At 46.9% G+C, this 15,982-nt stretch overlaps 1 protein-coding gene across 5 annotated transcripts in view; it reads left to right on the plus strand.

Moving 5' to 3' along the window:
- LOC135908242 (monocarboxylate transporter 14-like) overlaps nucleotides 1–15,982 on the plus strand; it is a 61,979-nt gene that overhangs the window by 26,023 nt on the left and 19,974 nt on the right. For 3 of the 5 annotated variants that reach the window (XM_065440000.1, XM_065439999.1, XM_065439998.1), the window contains 3 exons: nucleotides 5,265–5,359; nucleotides 13,691–13,930; nucleotides 14,735–14,878. In XM_065440000.1, coding sequence (XP_065296072.1) covers nucleotides 13,702–13,930; nucleotides 14,735–14,878 — 373 coding nt within the window. In that variant the 5' untranslated portion in view covers nucleotides 5,265–5,359; nucleotides 13,691–13,701. The remainder of the gene's footprint in view (nucleotides 1–5,264; nucleotides 5,360–13,690; nucleotides 13,931–14,734; nucleotides 14,879–15,982) is intronic. The other 2 variants (XM_070532910.1, XM_065439997.1) reach the window with 1 other exon arrangement.

Raw genomic sequence — 15,982 nt, forward strand, 5'->3', positions numbered from 1 at the left:
CTATATTATACTTCTTTCAGCTGTCTTACGCTTGTTGATTAACTTCGAAAGTTCTGCCAGTTCTATTCTAGCGGTAAGGTTAGAGGCTTTCATACATTGGCGTTTCTTGATCAGATCTTTCGTCTCCTGCGATTGTTTGCTGGTATCTTGCCTAACGGAGTTACCACCGACTTCTAATGCACACTCCTTAATGATGCCCACAAGATTGTGGTTCATTGCTTCAACACTAAGGTCCTCCTTCTGAGTTAAAGCCGAATACCTGTTCTGTAAATTGATCTGGAATTCCTCTATTTTCTCTCTTACGGCTAACTCATTGATCGGCTTCTTATGTACCAGTTTCTTCCGTTCCCTTCTCAGTTCTAGGCTAATTCCAGTTCTTACCATCCTGTGGTCACTGCAGCGCGCCTTGCCGAGCACGTCCACATCTTGTATGATGCCAGGGTTAGCGCAGAGTGTGAAGTCTATTTCATTTCTAGTCTCGCCGTTCGGTCTTCTCCACGTCCACTTTCGGCTATCCCGCTTGCGAAAGAAGGTATTCATTATCCTCATATTATTCTGTTCCGCAAACTCTCCCCTGCTATTCCTAGTGCCTATGCCATATTCCCCCACTGCCTTGTCTCCAGCCTGCTTCTTGCCTACCTTGGCATTAAAGTCGCCCATTAGTATATTGTATTTAGTTTTCACTCTACCCATTGCCGATTCCACGTCTTCATAGAAGCTTTCGACTTCCTGGTCATCATGACCGGATGTAAGGGCGTAGACCTGTACAATCTTCATTTTCCCAACACGGTCGCCGGGCTGGTAATCCACGTAGCGTCGTCGAAGATTGTAGTACCGGTGTCAGTATTCTACTCGTTGTTGATGCGCAGGCAGCCGAGATGTCGGGCTTCTTCAACGCACTGGAGATAGGCGGCGGCGTCAATATTGCGGCAGCAGGGCATCGAGGGTCGTCGTCAGGTTCCTTCCTTAAAACAGTTTGAACAGCGTGATCTGTGTTGTCTTTTGCACTGCCGTGTTGTATGCAAATGTGCAAACTACAGCACGCATCTCACGTCTTGTGTTCGATTTCGACGTACATCGCTTAAATGTCGGCGAGCGTCTTGTTCCGTCGTTCTGTTAGGCCATTCGTCAGTGGATGGTAGGCAGTGGTCCTCCGGTGACTTGTCTGACTGTACTGCAGGATGACTTCAGTAACCTCAGCTGTAAAAGCCGTTCATCTGTCAATAATGAGGACTTCTGGCTCTCCATGTAGCAGCAGGATGTCTTTGACGAAAAATGTATCTACTTTCATTGCCCTACCGTTAAGCAGGGCTTTCGTTTTGGTGTAGCGGGTGATGCCGTCGGTGGCGACGAGAATTCACCTATTTCCGGATGTTGACGTCGGAAAGGGCTCCAACCAATTACATCCCTATCTGCTGAAACCGTCGGCAGGGTGGCTCGATCGGCTGTAGTAGACCCACCGGCTATGTCGGTGGTGTCTTGCGTCGCTGGCAGTCTCGACATGTCTTCGCGCAACGGGCGACGTCGGTGATAATTTGTGGCCAATAGAGCTTCTCTTGTATTACTGTGAGCATACAGAAAATCCCGACGTGCCCAGCTGTCTTATCATCGTGCAGGGTTTGCAGGATTTCAGACGTGAGTGTTGCGAGCTCAACGAGAAGGTAGTTTGCGCGTGCTGGCGACAAGTTCGTCATCAGGACGTCGCTTCGTGGGAAAAGCGAAGACAATCTACGCCTAAATATCCTCGGGACAAAATCGGTCTTTCATTGCAAGTACCCATCAAGGCATCAGAGCTCTGGTCGGCTCGCCGCTCTTTGGCAAAGTCGTCTGCACTTTGTGTACCTAAAGAGGCGTCTTCGTCTAGCTCATCTTGTGGCGGCGGGTTCACGGGAGCGTGAGTAGGCTACACTGACACCATATCCGTGTAGTCTGAGGCTCCACCGCACCAGGCGTCCTAAGGATCATTTAAGCTTGCTAGCCAACACAACACCTGATAGTTGCTGACGACTTTGAACGGCCTGCCATATAGGCCAATTTTTGCTATATCCTGCCAATTTTGCTATAGCTCAAATTAAGGCGAAGCACTCCTTTTCGGTCGTAGCATAATTGCTTTCCTCTTTTGTCAGCGACCGGCTCGCGTAAGTTATAACCTGTTCAAGTCCGTCTTTCCTCAGAACTAGGACGGCAACGAGGCTACAAGCGTCAGTATGGATTTCTGTATCGGCGTCCTTCTCGAAGGGCGCAATTACCGGTGTCGACTGCATTTGTCGTTTGAGTTGTTGAAATGCATCGAACGGTGGCGTTTCCCATTTGAACTCGAGGTCACATTTAATTAGATGTATTAGCGGCTCACCTATGCGTCCAAAGTCCTTGACATAGCGCCTGTAGTAGTCGCATCTAAGCAGTGACTTCTTGTCGATGAGCTGTTGGAACTTTGTGACGGCAGCAGTCTTCTGCGGCGAGGGCAGACTCCAGATTTGCAGATCACGTGGCCCAGGAACAGAAGCTCGTCATAAGTGAAGTGACGATTTCCCAGCTGCAGAGTACTGCTAGAAGCCGCCTAAAGTCATCGTCAAAATTTCCCCCGAAGACGACGACGTCATACTTCCATCCTTTTATTACCATGTCCATCCCGCCCTATAACGCTGCAGTCACCAAGTCCAGTCCGAATGGCATGACTTTGAACTCATAAAGCCCCTCTGGCGTGATGAAGGTGGTATTTTCACCGACCCTTTCGTCGACTTCTATTTGACAGTAGCCAGTCTTGAGATCTATAGACGAGAAGTACTTAGCGTGGGAGAGCCAAACAAATGTTTGCGTGGGAGGGCGCATTCGTCGTTCTTCGGGACGTCGTTTGGTCAACGGTAATCGATGCAGAAAGGTAAGGTTTCGTCTTTTTTCTTCGCCAAGACTACACGAGATGCCTAAGACTTTTCGACGGCTGGATGATGTCATCGCGCAGCAATTCTTCGACTTGTTGTGTTATAGCTTCATGGACTCGCGTCGAAACTCGATAAGCGCTCTGGCGGAGTCGCCTAGCGCACTCTTCTATTATTACGCGATGCTTTGCAACTGGTGTTTGTCGAATACTCAATGACGTCGAAAAGCAAACTTTGTATGGTCGGAGAAGATTTCTGAGGTTTTGATGGTTACTCACGGGGAGAGTTCACTTTATGTCAAAGTCTGGTTCAGGAATTATGAGCGTCGTGGTAGAAGCGGCAGAATCCGAGAGGACAAATGCATTGCTGGCTTCTAACAGTTTCTTCGATGTATGCAATCGGCGAGCCATTTTTGATGTGCTTGAATTCCTGCCTGAAGTTTGTCACTATGACTTTCGCTTTCGCTCCGCGCAGTTGAGCGATCCCTCTTGCGAAGCAAATATTATGGTTAAGCAATGGACGTTGGTTTTCAACCTTTTTTGTTTATTTAAAATAATTTCATATCAGAATTTGTTCGATTCCTCTTTTTCGTCTCTTTCTTCTTGTTTATTTTTCTGCATAATAAGCACGAGAAGCGTGAACTGGCATAATGACGACAGTTTACTTCCAATAGTTTCACAGCGAGTAATAAGTCTAATCGAAGAAGGAGGTGCCCACTCACCCATCATCTACCTCAGCAAAGTCAAATACTATGCGTTCAAATTTTGAATCTGCTCACAATGCCCAATGTAGCACTCCTGGAACTTGTGTCCCCTACGTTGGAAACCATCGGGATTTTCTAATAGTAAATTTGTTACCGGTTCCCAGCGATAAATATTCACCATAAACTCAGCTATAGCATATCTGCTGCACTCGTTTGGTCTTCTGTGTCTGATCCTTACGTATATAGTTTTCAATCCAATATTCGTCTTCGTCCTTAGCTTAATGAGAATAAGCCACCGGGCTACCTACCTAACTGGTGCATGCTGATAAATTTTGCTAACTGTTGCTCATAATAAGTTTACAGATAACTTAAGGACGTTAGCAAGCAATTCTTTTCCGGAAGCTTTTCGATTTGAAAGAAACCCTGAAAATCTTCAGGTGTTACTTACAGCCTGCTCAGTTTAGCGGGAAAAAATGGCTACGTCAAGAACTAGTATAGTGCAATAATGCGAAAGTTCGCAAATTTATAGAAAAATATTTCGCAGTAATTCGCATTATTATACTCAGTTTTGCTGTAACATGCCGGAGAAGCCCTACACAAGTGCCCAAACCATGATGCGAGTTACATTTATTTGACAGCTTAGCTATATGGCCAGTAAGTCAGGTTTATAAGGCTAAGCACGTCCGCATTTTTTTAAATGGCAGTGTAAAAAATCCAAATTGAATACAATATATAAAACCGGAAATTTTCAAGCCACATCCACACTGACACCACGACGGCAGTGAGACTCTCTCTAACCGAAGAATTTAATTTCTTTCGCGTTGAGTCATATGATCGAACCATCGCAGGATTGAGCCACCTCTGTAATGAAAATAACCTCAATAATAAATCCTGTATTAATAAAAATTGATTGGCGTGACTTCATACATTTAGCTAGAATTCCGAACTGTAAATATAACGAGCCTAAAAGTTCACGTTTTTTGCTCGTGCTGGTAAATATATTAATAATTGAGGAGAAGCCTCTAGCATACTAAACGTAGGTGCAAGTGTTTATGTTTTGTTTTGTTTAGAATATAAAAAGGGCAGCCCAACGATAGTCGGGCAGATTATATTTGGACGCATGGAACAATGCGTCCAAATCCTATCGTCCAATAAATCAAATCGTCCAAATCCAATGCGTCCAATATATCCTATCTCCCTGTCCTTTCACACCTGTTCAGCTCCTAACCAGTGTTCAGCACTCAGCAGACGGCGTTAGACACTGAGGTCAGCAATTATCTTTGCTTCCCTTCGTTTTCATATATATATATATATATATATATATATATATATATATATATATATATATATATATATATATATATATATATATATATATATATGAAAACGAAGGGAAGCAAAGATAATTGCTGAACAGGTGTGAAAGGACAGGGAGATAGGATATAAAGCAAAATAAGACAAACAGTTACACAATACAGACGAAGGTTACCTGCTTAAGCTAGTTCTGCACCTTGACTCATGACGAAACTGTTCACCCGATGCGAAGTATTTCTCGCGGGATTTCATTTGTCATGCACTGGGCCGGCGCTTGCTCACGATGCAGTGAAATTAGCGCTTGTTCACGCTGAACAATGCGCATCTTGAACCCTGCTACTAGGGGGTACTTTTCTTGCTTTTTTCAGCGGATTCGGCATGGAATAGAGCGCGAAGCTCACCTGGTGACCTCCCATTCAACAGCTACGTTCCGTCCACGGCTTTCGCATCAGAAGCAGACGAGGTAGGGAACGTGCCACCTGTTATAGAGGGTCAAAACAGGAAATCATTGTAATACCGTTAATGCACGTGCCTGTGAGAACGGATGCCACGATGAGACCGCAGCGTCGCAAGTGCATTGCGGTCACTGCACCCTCTATCGCCGGCAGAATCCCGTTGGGTGGTGCAAACGCCCTTGCCACACGCGCATCCTATACATGAACGCGAAGAAAAATGAAAGAAAAACGCGGGAACGCCACATCTAAAAAAACGAGAGTTTCTCTTCCTGGATAGGTGTAGGAGGCCTCCAATATTCATGGTAGGCTACTCGTTAAATGATATTGCCCACACAGGTCAGACGCTACGTAAAGTATATCAGTTGTGTGCAATGCGAGGACCTGGCTCCACTACCATAATAATGCAAGTGGAATTTTTTATCTAGGTTAGGGGTTATCTATCTATCTATCTATCTATCTATCTATCTATCTATCTATCTATCTATCTATCTATCTATCTATCTATCTATCTATCTATCTATCTATCTATCTATCTATCTATCTATCTATCTATCTATCTATCTGTCCATCCGTCCGTCCGTCCGTCCGTCCGTCCGTCCGTCCGTCCGTCCGTCCGTCCGTCTGTCTGTCTGTCTGTCTGTCTGTCTGTCTGTCTGTCTGTCTGTCTGTCTGTCTGTCTGTCTGTCTGTCTGTCTGTCTGTCTGTCTGTCTGTCTGTCTGTCTGCCTGCCTGCTTGCTTCTAAAATTGTACTCCAGCTAGAGCAACTGGATGTGCTAACATGACCATGGAGCTCCACAATGTCATCGACCACCACTGCAGAATACTATGACAGCAGATCAACGTGAAGAAAAGGGGTTACGAGGAGCCCAATTTTTTTAGTGATGTCATCATAAGGCAACAAACACTGAAACCAAGGACAACATAGGGTAAATTACTTGTGCTTGAACCGCGTGAAATGCGAAGGCTGTAGGTTCGGTTCCCACCTGCGGCAAGTTGTTTTTTTCATCTACTTTCATTTTGATTAATTTATCGTTTCTTTATTTCATTTATTAAGCACAAGTAATTTCCCCTATGTTGTCCTTGGTGTCAGTGTTTGTTGGCTTCTTATGATAAGACTAATAAAAATCGGGCCCCTTGGTTAACCCCCTTTCTTCTCGTTGATTACATAACGAGTGTCTCGAATCCGGCAACATTGGTACCTTCAGCTAGCATCTGTGTGTTTATTGACCACTTGCCTTCACGCAAAAAAGATCACGCTCTCGTGACGCCTGTGGCAAAAAGGACGTTCCACGTCCGCCGCCAAGTTCTGTGAGTGGTTGGCTCTGGCTAATACTCCCAGGGTTCTACTAGGACACATACCCAAGAAATACCCAAGAAAGTTGATGGGAAAACGGCGGTGCGGTAGCTGAAATGGTAGAGCATCGCACGCGAAATGCGAAGGTTGTGGGTTCGGTTCCCCCCTGTGGCAAGTTATTTTTTCATCCACTTTAATTTCCATTAATTTATCGTTTCTTTATTTCATTTATTAGGCACAAGTAATTTCCTCTGTGTTGTGCTTGGTGTCGGTATTTGTCGGCTTATGATATGGCAGCGTATGTGGGATGTGAACTTTGCGAACCAATCAACGGACAGATGCGTAACGGCAAGTCCTGGGGTATGCTGAAGCACCTTCTCGACGATAAGGTTGGCATGCGTCGAGGGCGTCAAATACATTGTCTGGAGTGATAAGTGCAAACAAAGAAGCCAAGAAAGTGATACTAAGATCGAAGGCACGCAAGAAGAGATTGGAAGAAGAGGAAGAGGGAGCGAAGCGAGCGCGTGAAGCGGCCATCTTAGGGAAGGGGCGCGTGCATAAAAGGACGTGGTGGCCGGGGCGCAGCGTGCCAGGAGAAGAGGGCCGGAGATCGCCACTCTGGGTCCTACCCTAGTACGTAGGTGAGGCCGTCCCGCTCGAGTACAAGGCTTGGCGAGCAGATGACGGACGCCTCCGGAAATACATCTGGCCCGGACCTACCTGCAAGGACACGTCAGCGTTCACGCCGCTAAAAATAGATGCGCGAAGTCTGGCTGCAGCCAATCACCGTCCCGTGTAGGGAACTAAGCTGGGCCGGCGCGCACCAGGAGCGCCAGCCGGCGCGACTTCCGCTGTGCCGGAGCGCGACAGCTCCTCAGCGACTGTGCCATCGTCACGTCGGCCAGGGCATCGGTGATGGCGGACACCAGCGACGACTGAAGACGACCGGATTGCAACGACGGACCTCAGACCAGGGGACGCCGATATCCGCCCCGAACAGAACTGGTACTGTAATCCTCTCTAGGATAGCGCATAAACGATCGCCGCAGAGACGTTGGTTAACGCGGTAGTGGGAGCGCAAAACATAGCAAGGGAGGACGTAGCCTGTGTGCAATAAGTGTTGAATGTTGCCTTGTGATACTGCTGTTAAAATTCCATATCGAATGAATGTTGTGTGCGCTGCACTTTGCGTTCATGTGTTCATTCTGCCTGCTGAAGCAAGCGTATCAGTCGTTAACGTATGCGTGACATGCACCTTCTACGCCGATGCACCACCATCTTGTGCTCCGGCGGCTGCTAGACAGACTCAAAGCCACGCAACGGGTGATTGATGTTATTGAGCAATATCTTTGCCCCATAGGGCTTCGATGCTCTGCCTGCCGCCAAGTCGGAGGTTCTGCTTTACAGAAAAAGAAGGGAGAAAGAGCTAAAGATGGAAGCCAGTTTCCGAAAGCAGCATTAGTCTTCGCACTTGTCTTCGCACGGAGGGGAGATGATGCCCAGGGACGAAGTCATTCGGGTCTTGGACATGTTGGTCGAATTCAACAGCGGGAATGGAATGGCTTTCCGCAAGATCACCGAAAAGACTGACAACGCTTTCTACATCGTTCGCAGAATCCCAAACCGACACCAAGACATTAAGAACAACAATTTCCTCAGTCTAGTCAAAGCCTAGGTGCTATGCCACTGCACGTACACGATTTCTATGCAAAAATGGCTCATAGCAGAGCGAGACAAGCTCAACGCTATCATCCGCAAAGTAGTCAAAACGGCTCTCGGGCTGCCCATAAGGACCCATACCGAGCATCTCCTTAAGCTGGGGCACTTAACATCGTCGAGTAGGTTGTCGAAGCCCAAGAGCGCGCGCAACGCGCTCCCCTGGCTACCCCAGGGGCAGGTAAAGGCATCCGTGAAGACTTGGGTTACCATCTTGCGGTATTCTCAATGGTAAGTGCCTCGATCCTTAGATGCACTCGAGACAAGCTGGAAGTGACGCCCCTGCTCCGAAGCGTGCCTACCGGCCACAACGACGGCAGACGCAAGGCCAGATCAGCAGCGATCCTCAAACAGCAACAAGACATCAGAGCAAGCTTCGTCGACGCCGCAGAGTACAGTGATGGGAAGACCTTTGCCGTCGCCGTGGGCGACTACAGCGGCAAGATTTATAATAGCACCTCGATTCAAAATTCAGACCCGGAAGTTGCCGCGTAAGCCGCCAACGCCCTCGCTCTGCTAGATGGTCATGGGTCCGATATCTACAGCGATTCTGAAACGGCAGTTAGGACTTTTCAAAAGGGTTGTATCGCCCAGCAAGCTGCTTGCGTTCTTAGCGTCTTGAGTCCGTGTGTCCGTATGCTCTCACGCATCATTCGATTCACTGGCTTCCCTCTCAAGGTCGAGGGTGCTCCCCCGAACCTCAATGAGTCTGCTCACGAGGCTGCGCGCGACCTCACCGAGCACACTTCCTCCGTAAGGAGCACCGACTCCCCTCCCGCCGACGGCCACAGGGACGCTTCCGCTGCTCACAACGAGGATACGAAATTCTTCTACATGTCTAGAATATTCTTTCCACCCCTCACCACAAGTTGAATGGGGCGAATTCTCTTAGACTCTCGCATACCAGGACATATCCGTGGCTTGGCGTTCTGCACAAAGTGTACCTTGACGTATATCCTGACAACGCCTGCCCGTCCAGTGGGCTGAGCTCCACTCTACTACACATGCCTTGGGAGTGCGGGTCGATATACCCAAGTTCAGCAAGAAGGAGTGGGACTCGCTTCTGTGTAGCCTCGCTCTAAACAAGCAAATCCTGGCGTTCCGGCATGCCCGCGACCGATGGGCTAGACCTGTCGGTCCTGACGTGAGACTAGCCCGGTGCGCGACGAGTTCGCATCCTCGCCGGACCTCCAATAAGTCTTTTTTGATCACATGGGGATGGTCATTCGATTGTGGCTTTTGGAGCAACGTCATCTGACTCTTGACATGCCGTCGTCCTTACGACTACTACACCGACGAAATGACGCAAGTTGTCGAATAGCTTGGGCCACCAGCTATGTGCTCGTGGTTGTGATGCTGTCGTACTCAATCACGTCATGCCGTCGTCTTGACGCCACCGTCGTTTACAGTAGTGAGTGAGTGAGTTAGTGACTGAGTGAGTGAGAATACGCTCCAGAGAATACGCAGGGGATACCTCGCGCCACCCGGCTAGCCCCACGTAGGGACCACCAAGCCGAGCTTGACGGCCCGATCGCGGGAACATTGGACGGCCAGGGTTTGGTCGTTGAGTTCGTGGCTGCCCAAGAGCGCAGCCCACCAATCCTCGCTGAAGGAGGAGCCAATGGCTTCACACTCCCACAACACATGATCCAATATTGCCCTTAGTCCATAGGTAGGGAAGTCCGTACTCGGATACTTTTCAGGGTATATTCCATCAAGAACCTCAAGGTTAGGATACGCACAGACTTGCAAAAGTCGGAAAGTCACCGCTCGCGCCCTGCATAAGGCGGGGTGCGGAAGGGTGAATACCCATTTTGACAGATAGTAGAGTTTGGTAGCATCGTTGAACGTGATCAGGGCTTCCCAGTTGGGCAGGGGGACTGCTGAGGCGGCGTGGTCACTGAATCCTCGCGCGGCCTCGTGTGCGCCCTCGTTAGGTTACCGGGAGAGCCCTCAGCCAACCCCAAGTGAACAGGAAACCAAATGCGAGAATACGGGGAGATACTTCTGGTGCTTTGGAGAATGCGGAGGGCCTGAGGGGAGACCATCCCAGATTCATCAATCATCATCATCATCATCATTAGCAGCACCAGGCTTACTACGCCCACTGCAGTGCAAAGGCCTCTCCCATGCTTCTCCAACTACCCCGGTCATGCGCCACCTGTGTGGCCATGTTGTCCCTGCAAACTTCTTACCTCATCCATCCACCTAACCTTCTGCTGCCCCCTCCTACGCATCCCTTCTATTGGAATCCAGTCAGTATTAATGACCATCGGTTATCTTCTCTCCTCATTGCATGTCCTCCCCATGCCCATTTCTTTTCTTGATTTCAACTAAGCTGTCATTAACTGGCGTTTGTTCCCTCGCCAAATCTGCTCTTTTCTTATCCCTTAACGCTACACCCAGCATTTTTCTTTCCATAGCTAGTTGCGTCGTCCTCTATTTAAGCAGAACTCTTTTCGTAAGCCTCCAGGTTTCTGCCCCGTAGGTGAGTACTGATAAGACACAACTGTCATACAATTTTCTTTTAAGGGATAATGGCAACCTGCTGTTCATGATGTGAGAATGCCTGCCAAATGCACCCCCGTCCTTTCTTATTCTATTGATTATTTCAGTCTCATGATCCGGATCCGTGGTCCCTACCTGCGCTAAGTAGATGTATTCCCTTACCATTTCCAGCGCCCCGCTACGTAGCGTAAACTGCTGTTCTCTTCCGAGACTCTTAGATATTATTTTTGATTTCAAATTATTTTTAGACTCACCCTTCTGCTTTGTCACTCCAGGTCAGTCAGCATGTATTGTTTATTGATCTCCTCAGTTACTAAGCAAGGCAATATCATCAGCGAATCGCAAGTTACTAAGGTATTCTCCACTAACTCTTATCCCCAATTCTTCCCAATCCAGGTCTCTGAAAACCCCCTGTAAACACGCTGTGAATAACATTGGAGAGATCGTATCTCCCTGCCTGACGCCTTTTTTTATTGGGATTCTGTTGCTTTATTTATGGAGGACTACGGTGGATGTGGAGCCGCTATAGATATCTTTCAGTATTTTTACATACGGCTCGTCTACACCCTGATTTCGCAATGCCTCGATGACTGCTGTGGTTTCGAGTGAATCGAACGCTTTCTCGTAATCAATGAAAGCTATATATATTGGTTGGTTATATTCCGCACATTTTTCTATCACCTGATTGATAGTGTGCATATAGTCTATTGTTGAGGAGCCTTTACGGAATCCTGCCTGGTCCTTTGCTTGACAGAAGTCTAAGGTGTTCCTGATTCTATTTGCAATTACCTTAGTAAATACTCCGTAGGCAACGGACAGTAAGCTGATCGGTCTATAATTATTCAAGTCTTTGGCGTCCCCTTTCTTATGGATTAGGATTATGTTGGCGTTTTTCCATGATTCTGGTACGCTCGAAATCATGAGGCATTGCGTATACAAGGTGGCCAGTTTCTCTAGAACAATCTACTCACCATGCTTCAACAAATCTGCTGTTATCTGTTCCTCCCCAGCTGCCTTGCCCCTTTGCATAGCTTCCAAGGCTCTCTTTACTTCTTTCTGCGTTACCTGTGGGATTTCGAATTCCTCTCGACTATTCTCTTTTCCATTGTCGTCGTCGGTCCCACTGGTACTGTATAAATTTGTATAGAACTCCTCAGCCACTTGAACTATCTCATCCATATTAGTACTGATATTGCCGGCTTTGTCTCTTAACGCATTCATCTGATTCTTGCCTATTCCTTGTTTCTTCTTCACTGCTTTTTCTGCCAGTTCTGCCAGTTCTATTCTAGCTGTAGGGTTAGAGGCTTTCATGCATTGGCGTTTCTTGATCAGATCTTTCGTCTCCTGCGATAACTTACTGGTATCCTGTCTAACGGAGTTGCCACCGACTTCTATTGTACGCTCCTTAATGATTCCCACAAGATTGTCGTTCATTGCTTCAACACTAAGGTCTTCTTCCTGAGTTAAAGCTGAATACCTGTTCTGTAGCTTGATCTGGAATTCCTCTATTTTCCCTCTTACCGCTAACTCATTTATCGGTTTCTTATGTACCAGTTTCTTCCGTTCTCTCCTCAGGTCTAGGCTAATTCGAGTTCTTGCCATCCTATGGTCGCTGCAGCGCACCTTGCCGAGCACGTCCACATCATGTATGACGCCAGGGTTAGCGCAGAGTGTGAAGTCTATTTTATTTCTAGTCTCGCCGTTCGGGCTCCTCCACGTCCACTTTCGGCTATCCCGCTTGCGGAAGAAGGTATTTATCATCCGCATATTATTCTGTTCTGCAAACTCTACTGATAACTCTCCCCTGCTATTGCTAGTGCCTATGCCATATTCGCTCACTACCTTGTCTCCAGCCTGCTTCTTGCCTACCTTGGCATTGAAGTCGCCCATCAGTATAGTGTATTTTGTTTTGACTTTGCCCATAGCCGATTCCACGTCTTCATTGAAGCTTTCTACTTCCTGGTCATCATGACTGGATGATCTACTTATCAGATGTAATCCGCCCACCACCACGCTACACAAAAACAAGCAAGCACTAGGGTGGGGAAATGACGTTGCCAAACGCACACGTGAAATTTATTAACGCATTACAAAGCTGGCATGGTTAACAATTATACTGCTAGTGGGGGTCATATGTGTAAACTTCCTATAGCACAGGCTCCGTGTTTATAGTGCTCAGGTCATAGTCATGTGGTGGGGGCGAACTGGCATCCCTCTGTTTCATGGCCCGAGTCTCTTCATGCGGTTTCTGAACCCTATGTGCCTAACGCCCGGGAACCATAGGCGACCAGCCGTAAATCTTTTGCATCAAATAGAACTCTAGTATGTTTCCACATTCCTCGTGAGCACACGTTTGAGTGATAAATTATAATTACTATGCCTGAATGAGCTCTCTAAAGTGTCGCCACTCCCGCTTGGATTGACAAAGGTAGTGCGGAGTTAAACGCCTCTCTAGAAGCCATGCGGGAGGCTAACTTTATCTCCCATTTCTTCGTGCATGACGCAAAAATGGCACCATCTGCGCACGCGATATATGCTTGATCGAGTAATGGCTTCTTTCCTCTACACAACGACACCGAAGTAAGGTGCATGGGAAGTATGGTAGCTGGAATATAAGCAATACTAGGATCGCAAGTTTTCGTTTCATGTATGCAGATTTACCAAAAGTTGGCCGAGTTGGTATGCATTCATATTTTAAGAAAGTTCCAAGTAGCGCGACAAGACGTCAGCAAAGAGCTTGCTGACACAACTGAACGTTGTTTTAAGTAAAAAAATAAATGCCAATGAGGCGGCACCTTATTTTCCTTTTACATTTCGCAGCGCTGTGCACCATGGCCGTTCCAGCAGCGTCACCCTCGAAAACCGGCTTGCAGCCTTCCATTGGATTCATTGACAGCTGCTGGACAGTTCCGTTCATCACGGCTTTCATGAGCCTCCTTGTCTCCATTCCACAGACCAACAGTGGCTTGCTGTTCGTCCTGTTTATGGACGGATATGGCGTCGATCGGCAAACAGCCTCATGGCCTAGAACCATGCAGACAGTGACGACCAGCCTTATGGGTAAAATATGGATCATTACGTGAGCAGCAGCGGTCGTTGGGTACGACACATAATGCATTTAGTATGTCTTCTAAATGTGGCCCTTATAGTTGGAATATCGTATTTTTCTTCTTTCTTTTACTGTACATACCTTAATATCACCCGTGGCTGATAGCCCAACTCTAATCGTGGAAGTGGATTGTTTAAAGAGATGGTCATTACTTGCACAAGCATCCCGACTACGTAAGCTACAAATTAACAAAATTGTGCTGAATATGTTCTCATGCAAAATTTTACCATATATATTTCATTTTACAAATTTTCTCCTGTGATTATAGCATATAAACACGCCAAATATACGGCTACTTTATTTTTAGTTGGGGCCTTTATATTTTATGATGAACAGCTACCAACTAGCCCAACAAGAAGTGCATTCTGCTGTGAGTTCGCGAGGCGTATGCACAAATGAAATGAATTCTCAGGATGACGCCAGTTTCTAGATATTCCGTTCTGAGGTTCGCGACAAAGCACTTTGGCGTTTCAACAATATTTGTGCTTCTGTGCTTAAAACGGCGTTTTCTTTGAAAAAATTATGCGGACCAACAATGCCATCTTAGGGCATGTTTAATGGTGCATACACCAAATCGATGCTATCCGTACAATTTGTTCTATGTCGATATACCTTGCAACCTCACCGCCTACAAATCGTTAATTGGAGTATTTCGTAATATAAATAATAACATACGTATTACAGTGCGATAAGGGTGCGAGTACTACTGATTTGAAGTTCTTTTTTGCACTAATGTTAGTAAATTTATTTCGAAGGTTTTGCACTCGGAGCTATTCAACACAGAGTGTCCATTCACAGCACGATACTGGCTGGCGCCCTTCTGTGCCCTGTGGCTATCATCGCCAGCGCCTTTGTCCCAAACATGGCGTGGATGTCCGTAACCTTGGGAGTTCTCTACGGTACGTGCTCACTGTTCGCTGGACGCCAACTCCCGAATAAAGGTCTGACGTATCTGGCTTATTAGTGCTGGTATATGGAATGCTGGAGTTGCATACGCCTCAATAATGCTAAGTGTATAAAGCAGTGACAATCTGTAGAACGTAATCATTCTTGAGCGCTCAAGAAGAGGCAGCGCTTGATTTCAAAGTCAAAATAACGGGGCCATAGCAACCTCCTGATGATTTGTTTATTGCTCCACCATTCCTCTCTGAATCAACCAGGAGAACATGTAGAATTTAATTTCTATTAGACCTTATTTTCGTTAAACCTTATTTCTTCTGCAAGTGGCTCACAGAAAAGAGTTTGTAAAGTGGACTGCTGCGAACATTTGCCCGAAAGCGTAACAGGGCAATTTATCTTGATTGCATTATCGGTTTTCTTAATGCTTCCAATGAGGCTTCAAATGTTTTGGTACCTAGGCTGTGGGAATTGGGAGCCCAGATTATTCACTATGCTCTCACTAGATATTCCCCCACTTCACAGACCTGTGGTGTGGTATCACGAGAACTATACCTGTGCATTAAACCTTTTTCGTAGATGAGAGGGCGATGAGACAGCCACTCCTTTTTTTCGCAGTGACTGAAGTGTGCGCATGGTGAGCACATTGGAAGATGCTCACCATGCGTTTGCGGTTCCCTTTCCGAAAGCGAGAACACCGGAAGCTGTGGCGGCTTGCACCCCGATGAGGTCACGGCCGCTTGCCCTGGAAATAAGCTATTACATGTAGAAATATAGAAAATACCTTCTTCCCTATTAACTCTACCCAAAACACGCACAAGCTAAAATCTTTTCATTTAAAGTCACTGAATATCTCAGAGCAAGCAGGGCGTGAGGCCCTGGCGATTGTCAACTTTACCTTTCCCGTTCCCTCTACCTCGAAAGTTGGTAGCATACGATAAACTGGCGCGCTGGGTAATAAAGCAACTCTTTAAAGAGCCAATATAAATATAATGGGCCTGCAATACTAGTCGTCCATCAAAGGAGTTTCGTCTTTGTTAGAAGCGGCAACGCGTATTCAGGACGATGAGTCAAACGAGAACAGGGTGAAAGCAGAAGTCAACGTT

Source organism: Dermacentor albipictus, chromosome 2 (assembly GCF_038994185.2).
Source record: "Dermacentor albipictus isolate Rhodes 1998 colony chromosome 2, USDA_Dalb.pri_finalv2, whole genome shotgun sequence".
Taxonomy (NCBI): domain Eukaryota; kingdom Metazoa; phylum Arthropoda; class Arachnida; order Ixodida; family Ixodidae; genus Dermacentor; species Dermacentor albipictus.